The 8,897-nt window shown below is 43.2% G+C and overlaps 1 protein-coding gene across 1 annotated transcript; it reads left to right on the forward strand.

Moving 5' to 3' along the window:
• The first annotated feature begins 648 nt into the window (after positions 1-648).
• LOC148874412 (uncharacterized) lies at positions 649-1,110 on the forward strand. Its single transcript, XM_088961251.1, has one exon. The coding sequence runs from the start codon at positions 649-651 to the stop codon at positions 1,108-1,110; it is 462 nt and encodes a 153-aa protein (XP_088817377.1).
• Positions 1,111-8,897: the final 7,787 nt, after the last annotated feature.

Genomic DNA, 8,897 nt, shown 5'->3' on the forward strand with positions numbered 1-8,897 from the left:
CGGGATCCCCCCGGTTCGGCTCTCAAATGCTCCATTGGCGAAAGCCAACCAAAGACAAATCTAGAGTTCCTAGAAAGGGCCCAGAAATACATTGCTATCAAAGAGGCTTTGGCTACGGAGGCCCATGAGAGAGGCACAGAGCATTGGGACGGAGCCCCCAAGAAGAAGAGGAAGAACGAAGACCAGGGTTGTTGCAACAACAACAACAATAGGAAGCCACCGGCCTCGGCCTTGGCTTACAATCAGTACATGCCACTCAACTCCACCCGCACACAGATTGTGATGCAAATCAGGCAGGAGAAATTTATGAAGTGGCTTGGAAAGTTGAAGAAGAATCCCCATCGGGGGAATCCCAATAAGTACTGCAAGTTCCATCGAGGTACCAACCACGACACCGAGGATAGTTATGATCTCAAAAATGAGATAGAGTCTCTCATTCATCGAGGCCACCTCAAGCAGTACATCGAAGGTGAGGATGGCGCCTCGTCCTCTCAGCAGTAGCACCAACAAGCAGCAAGTGTCATCGACGTCATAGTGGGAGGCACAATCTCGAGTGGAGCCTAGGCCTCGGCCTGCAAGGCCTATGCCAGGCAGTTGAACATCCAAGGCCTGACCCCCAAGAAGCAAAAGCAAGAGTCCCTCTCCTTCATGGTTGAGGACCTGAAGGGGTTAGCAATCCCCCATGACGACGCATTGGTGGTTTCGGTTGTCATTGCAAAGTTCATAGTCAAGAGGATCCCTATTGATAGTGGCTCCTCAACCGACATCCTTTTCTATGAAGCTTTTGAAAAGATGAAGATAGCTCTGGAGTGCCTCCAGCCAGTAGATGCCTCGTTAGTTGGCTTCTCCAGCAACATCGCCAAACCAAAGGGCAAGATCCCCCTATCAGTCACAGTGGGGACAGAGCTCCAACAGGTAATGAGGATGATAGACTTCCTAGTCATGAAGATCGGCTCACCCTACAACGCCATTATGGGGAGACCAACTCTTCACGTACTCTGGGTAGCCATCTCCTCCTACCCCCTCGCCTTGAAGTTCCCCACCCAGCACGCATTGGAGTTGTTCGTGGGGACTAGCATGCCGCCCGTCAGTGCTATGTGCCAGCGCTGAAGGGCAAGAACAAAGAAGATCTGCCACTAGAGGGTCTTGACCTCAGGGAGGAGCCAACAAGCTGAAGCCAGCCAGCCAAGGACCTCATCTCGGTCCCCCTAGACGAGGACGAGCCTGACAAGACAGTCAGCGTCGGGTCCAACCTTTCCCCCGAGAGCCTATCCGAACTAGTAATTTTCCTCAGACTCAATGTCGACATCTTTGTTTGGTCCACCACTAACATGCCAGGAATTGACCCCTCGGTCATTACACACAGGCTGAGCATGGACCCGAGCTCTAGGCAAGGTCAGCAAAAGAAGATGAACTTTGCACCGGAGCATTGGAAGGCCATAGAGGAGGAAGTTGAAAAGTTACTCGACGCCGGCTTCATCCAAGAGGTACACTACCCTAACTGGTTGTCAAATGTGGCTATGGTAAAGAAAGCTAATGGGAAATGGTGGATTTGTATTGATTTCATAGACTTTAATTGAGTCTGCCCCAAGGATAGTTTTCCTTTGCCGAGGATAAACCACCTCGTTGATGCCACTATAGGGTACGAGCTACTTAGCTTCATGGATGCCTTCTCCGGATACAATCAGATAAAGATGCACCCAGATGATGAAGAGAATAACTCATTCATCACTGGACATGGAAGATACTATTACCGTGTAATGCCCTTTGTCTTCAAGAATGCTGGGGCCACTTACCAGTGCCTTAGAAACAAGCTGTTCAAAGAACAGATGGGGAGGAACATCAAAGCCCGTGTGGATGATATGGTAGTGAAGAGCCTAAAGGCCAGGACCCATGTCTTGGACATAGCCAAGCCCTTTGACACCTTGTGGAAGTACAATATGAAACTCAACCCCAGCAAGTGTACCTTCGGCGTCACATCAGGCAAGTTCTTAGGTTTTGTCATCACTCAAAGAGGCATTGAGGCTAATCCTGAGAAGGTACGAGCCACACTAGACGTGGAACCCCCACGAACGGTGAAGAAGACCCAAAAACTCATTGGCCGAATAGCAGCCCTCAATCGCTTCTTGTCAAAGTCAGCCAATCGCTGCCTACTCTTCTTCCGTGCCATTAAGAAGCTAAAAGAGTTCCAATGGACAGAGTAATGCCAGCACGCCTTTGACTAGCCCCCAGAAAATGCTGAGGGGGATCATGTAGACAACGAGGCTCAACCCCGATGGAAGCTCTTTGTAGATGGCTACTCCAACGCTAAAGGAAGCGGAGTGGGCCTCATCCTTCTCACCACAGATGATGTTATCTTGGAGTATGTGCTAAGGCTCGACTTTTTAGCATCAAACAACGAAGCTGAGTACGAGGCCCTCCTCATACGTCGAAGCCTTCAGTGGATCTCAGCTAGTGGTGAATCAGGTGAACGATGAGTACGAGGCTAGGGAACAAAGTATGTCCAAGTACCTCGCCAAAGTCCAAGATCTAGCCAGCCACTTCCAATGCTTCTCCCTACAACGAGTCCCGTGTGCCGAGAACACACGAGCAGACGCCCTCTCCAAGTTGGCAAGTACCTCGAGTGGATCCCCCAAACGGACTGTGCACATCGAGAAGCTGCTTCGGCCCTCCATTGAAGAAGCCCGAGTACTCCTAATAGAGGTCGAACCTTCATGTATGGACCTCATCGTCAACTTCTTATCAACTGGATGGCTGCATGAAGATAGAAATGAGGCAAAGTGACTCAGAAGATAGGCAGCCCACTACACCCTACTAGAAGGGAAATTGTACTGAAGATCCTTCTGAAGGGGACGGGAGATCCATCATATGGATGGCCGAACCCTGCAGGAAGGTTGGGCAAATTTTCAAAAATTTTTTTATTCCCATCCAGGAATCCTATTCCTAATTTAGAAAACTGCATTTTCAAGGTTCGTTCTTGAAACCAAACCAGACCAAATTTGAAACCAAATTAAGGGAGGGATATACCTGATACAAAACCCATGCAAGAATGCTCTTACCAACGTAGGTGTTCACGCCCAAAGAGAGTACCAAATCCTCCCTCCACAGAAGATGACACAGCTTAGGGTGAGGCAGGATCAGCAAGTAGTTCTTCACCAAGAACTAGTGATTCTTCAGTAAGAATCGAACAGGACAATGAGCACAGCTTCTAGATTGTTTCTTATCACAAGAAACAATATCAAGATCTAATCTTGATCGAATCCAAGAATTGGAGATCGAAGAGGGTGGGGCAGCAAAAGCAGGAAAAAAAGAACAGAAGGATAATCCCTTATCTTATCTCTAAATCCAAGAACTGGACATCGAACAGGGTGGAGGTTCACCCTATTCTCTTATTTATAGCCTTAAAGAGAAAATCTCCTAATCCCATTAAGAGTTTCCTAATCAAAATCTTTTATTTGGATCTGGACTCTTTAAGTGATAAGGATAATCCCTTATCTTATCTGTAGATAAAGATCAGCCTTCCTAATCAAATTAGGAGTTCCTTTGATCCAAATTTTTATTTGGATCTGGACTCTTTAAGTGAATAAGGATAATCCCTTATCTTATCTACTGATCCAAATCCCATATCCGCCCCTATTTAATTAATCTAATTAACCTAGTTCAAAATGGGCTTTTAGGCCCATTAAGCTTTTAGGCTTACTTCCTATTTAATGTTGGCTAGCTTGGCTCTCTTTGCATAGCATGGGACCCTATCATTGATCTACACAGCAACCACATGGGTTCATCCTAGCCTCTGTTACAAGGGCTGGCTGAATTCACTACTGAGTACAATGAACCCCTGAGTCCATCGCTATGGGCTCTTAATGGGCCCAACATTTACACTAAATGGTCCTTGGGTCCAGCCATCTTATGAAGGCCCAAGGACTATGGGTAGATGCAAGATTAGCCCATCAAGTATAACCCTCAATGGTGTTACACTCAACCCATAATGATCAAGCACTACCCGACAAGAGAGGATCTCTCCCTCGGTTGCAAGGTACAGTGCTACACTCTCTACTCACATGGATCCCGAGAATTAAAACATTTTGCAAACATTTTGAAACCATAATATATATATATATATATATATATATATATTGCAAAACAAATCTCAAATACGGTTGAAATCGACTGCCGGCAGTTTTGGTTTCCATCAGAGAGAGTGCAATCCCGATCATTCACTTTGCCCAACAAAGGGGTTGATCCTGTCACTATGATCACTCACTTGAGTGAACTCTCAGACTGCCCCAACATACCCAGGTTTTGACCCCCAAAGGATATTACTGATTGGCATATCAAAGATAGTCCAATCCGATACCCAGTGCAGTACCATAATCGAGTCTAGGGGTTATGTGTAACTTTCTTGTTTTGCCCACTAGTCTCCAAGATCTAGGGAATAATTGGAAAATGGTTTGGGTTCAGTGTTTCAAACAAACACACACTACATGTGCTTTGGGTCCAACCCTAGCAGTTGAGACAGGCTCCCCCAACCTTCTTGGCAGCACATTAGTGTTAGCCTTGGCATGATAAACTCCCCAAGTCTATCCAATGGCTGAGAACATTCTAAACTACCAAGAGTCTCATAAGTTTCCAATTTAAGGGTTAATTACACAGAAACATACCAATTATAACATAAAACAATTATGTACTTTTATTCATTTACAAAAAATGCATCAGTACACCAATCTGATTGGAGCTAAAGGCATACACTGTCTAACACATATGACCGCAGATTTGGATAATCTGCAAAATCAGAGTGAGTATACTGGGTCAGATCAAGTCAAGTTCAAAAAGGATCAAGGTTTGTGCATTTGACATACTGGATCATCTCCTATGTTGTTTAATCAACATTCTTTCTCTTTGACAGATATCTGCCATGTTCCCTCTATCTGCAAAAATTTATTATCTGTCAATCGTTTTACAAAGGATAATGATTTATTTTTTGAGTTTCACCATGATTATTGTTTTGTGAAGGATTATTCAGGGAGAATCCTTCTTCAAAGGATCAGTAGAGACAGCTTATATAGCTTCCCTTCTTCAATCACCATAACACTAGAAGCTCTCATCAAGGAATAAACGTCTATCCACAGATGGCACCTTTCACTTGGTCATGTAGCTTTGCTCATCATACGGCAAGTTGTTTCAAATTTTGGTATTCCTTTTGATAGGTCTACAACTGGTCCATCAATTTGTGAGTCATGTCAAATGGGTAAGAGTCATAGTTTGTCTTCGCATTCTTCTAGTTCTAAATCTAAGGGACCTTTAGATTTAATATTTTCTAATGTATGGGGACCAGCTCCCGTTAAGTCAAATGATGGATATTTATATTATGTTATTTTTATGGATGACTTTTCAAAATTTTCTTGGATATATCCTATGGCTCAAAAATCAGATGTATTTGATTTATTTCTTAAGTTTAAGAGGCATGCTGAAGTTCTCTTTGATACTAAGATCAAAGCCTTCCAGTCTGATTGGGGTGGCGAATATCATCACTTATCCAAGTATCTTGACACTCAAGGAATCACTCATCGACTTGCCTGCCCCCACACTCATGAACAAAATGGATGAACGGAAGCACCGTCATATTTTGAATCAGCTTTATCTCTACTATAGTTTTCTAATCAATCGGCTGCCTACTGCAATTCTCAATGGTATGTCACCTTATGAGAAGCTATTTTATACTACTCTTGATTATTCCATGCTTCGTTGTTTTGAATGTGTCTGCTATCCTTTGTTGTGGTTGTACAACAGGAACAAGTTCATGTTTCGATCTCTTTGATGTATCTTTATTGGTTACAATAGCTCTCATAAAGGATGCATGTGTCTTTATGTTCCCACAAGGCGTACATTCACTACTCGTCATATTGTGTTTGATGAAAGTACTTTTCTAGGAATCAATAGTCCTGCATCCAGCTTTACCACTACTTCTGGTGTGTACATCTCTGCACCAACCTCACGACATCCGGAATCTGCGCCAATCTCACCACAACACTCCTCTACTGATCCTCCCATAGTAAGCTCCAGTTCGGCTACTGTACTTCCAGAACACACTCCTTCATCTTCATCATCTAGTTCTATTCCTAGTACCTCACCTGCTTCTGATCGACCACTATGGTATCGAAGTATCCAGGAATTGTTGGACCACACCAAACCTATGCCGGCACCTATATGCTCTCACTCTATGCATACTAGATCTATGGACGGTACTTTTTCGTACTCTCACTCAGCCACAAGGTACCCGATACCCTCTTCTCTCTAATGAAGAACAAGAACCAAAATCCTTTTCCCAAGTGGCTAAATCTGAACAATGGTGTGCAGCAATTAGTTTCGTATGATCCATCCATGATTATTGTCAGAACTAAGTGGATCTACAAGATTATCAAAAAGAAAGCTGATGGTTCCATTGACTCTTACAAAGCCCGACTCATTGCCCAAGGTTTTTATCAAGTTTTGGGTCTTGACTACTTTGAAACTTTTAGCTCGGTTGTCAAACCGGTCACCATTCATATTGTTCTCTCTCTTGCAATCTCTCAAAACTTGTTGGTGCACTAGTTAGACATTAACAATGGTTTACTCGATGAAGATATTTATGTTCATCAACCCAAAGGCTTTATTGATCCAACCCATCCCACTCATGTCTACAAACTGTGTAAGGCACTCTATGGGCTTAAGCAAGCACCTCAGGCTTGGTATTCTCATTTGAGTTCAGCCCTCAAACAAATGGGTTTTCGAAACTCCATAGCTGATCCTTCTTTGTTTGTCTTCAACTCTGGTAACACCATGATGATGCTACTTGTTTATGTTGATGATATCATCCTTACTGGGAATTCCTCTATTGCTATTACCAGATTTCTCCAATCCTTATCTACGGTGTTTCCTCTGAAGGATCTGGGCCTTGTACAATATTTTCTGAGCATTGAAGTAAACCACTCTCCTAGCAGTCTACTTCTCTCTCAACAGCGATATATCTTGGAGTTATTGCATTGAACTAACTAGGAAGGAGCCAAACCAGCCTCCTCGCCCATAGCTACTTTTAGCCAACTTTCTAAGGATTTCGGGACTCCATTGCCTAATCCACCAAGTATCGAAGTATAGTCAAAGCTCTCCAGTATGCCACCACCACTCAACCAAATATTTTCTTTTCTATTGATAAAGTGTGCCAATTTCTCCACTCTCCAATTGATGAACACTGGATGGCAGTGAAGAGGATCCTTAGATATCTCAAAATGACTCTCTCTCATGGGTTCCTATTTTAGTCTTCTTCATCTCACCAACTAGTCACTTACACTAATGCTGACTAGGCTAGTTGTCCGGATGACCAACAATCGACTGGTGGCCATGCTATTTTCCTCGGCTCAAATCTCATTGCTTGGAGTTCTAAGAAACAACAAACAATGACCCGTTCCAGCACCGAATCCGAGTTTCGAGCTCTTGCAAATGTCATCACAGAATTCTTATGGATTCAATCTCTACTCAAGGACGTCGACTACTTTACTCCCCCACCAGTCATCTGGTGTGACAATATGGGAGCCACACATCTGGTAGTGAATCCTATTTTTCATGCCCACACCAAACATGTTGAAGTTGACTTCCATTTTCTTTGTGATCTCACCACTTAGAAGAAACTTCACATTCGGTACATACCTACTGTGGATCAGATAGCTGATGTCTTCACCAAGCCACTCTCGTCTTCAAGATTTGCTCTTCTCAGGTCCAAGCTTCACATCACTTCGTTCAACTTGCGGGGGAATGGTAGCATACGTGCTCATGGGCCCATGCATGGCCCATGCACAAGTTCTAAACAGATTAACTCCAAGTCCAATTCCCTCAAGAAACCAAATCCTGTGGACTCTCCTAGATAACATTCTTATCTAGGATAATCCTTCTCCTCATCTAGGATAAACTCTCTCCTAGATCTAACCTAGATAATGTAAAACTCTTATCTCTTATCTCTTGTAATCCTTATGTAAACTAAACACCTAGATCTAACCTAGATAATGTAAAACTCTTATCTCTTATCTCTTGTAATCCTTATGTAAACTAAACACCTTATCTACCACCACAAGGTTAGCCGATTTATTTTTTAGTGCTTTCTCTCTACTATTCTTTATTATCTTCTTTACTGCTGTTATTTTTATCTCTCTTGTTACTTTAACTCAATAGGTCGAAAATCTGCAGCTGTTTCCACTTTCTCACCCTTAGGGATAAGACATAAATATGTTTGGTTGCAAGCAGCCACCCGTGTTTGCTCACTGAAGCAGTCTTGGATGTATTGCACCACTTGGGTTTGCATTAAAGTCCAACATTTTTGATAAACACAAGCATGGATTCCATCTGGTCCAGGGGTTTTGAGAGGGCCAATATTGAAAATTTCATGATGAATTTCAGAATCAGTTGGAATACTGCACAAAAATGTATTGTTGGCTGTAGTGAGACGAGAAGGTGGACCCTGAAAAGAAGATAAGTCTGGATTGGTTGAACAAAAAAACCCACTGAAAAATTGATAAAGTACTGTAAAACTTATTTGATCATGCATGGGAAAAGGACCAAAGGCCTTCCTCATTCTTAAGCCAGAAAATATGGTTCCTTCTTCTATTAGAGGCCAGTATTAAATGATAAAAACATGTATTTCTATCCCCATCACGCAACCCGTCCGAATTGATTTTGGACTGGACGGGGTCCAATCCAAAACCGATCCATTGACACCCTTACCCCAGACTTCTCCGTAGAGTGAGTAATACAATTTCAACCGTGATAGATAGTTCAGCTGGGGGTGTATGTTTTTGTCTCGAGCAAATAATCCACTCACGTTGTGTTGAGTCCATTAATTGCTGAAGTAATGGTGGAGCTGTTATGTG

Source organism: Nelumbo lutea, chromosome 1, assembly GCF_056320005.1.
Source record: "Nelumbo lutea isolate HS-2025 chromosome 1, American lotus-T2T, whole genome shotgun sequence".
Taxonomy (NCBI): Eukaryota; Viridiplantae; Streptophyta; class Magnoliopsida; order Proteales; family Nelumbonaceae; genus Nelumbo; species Nelumbo lutea.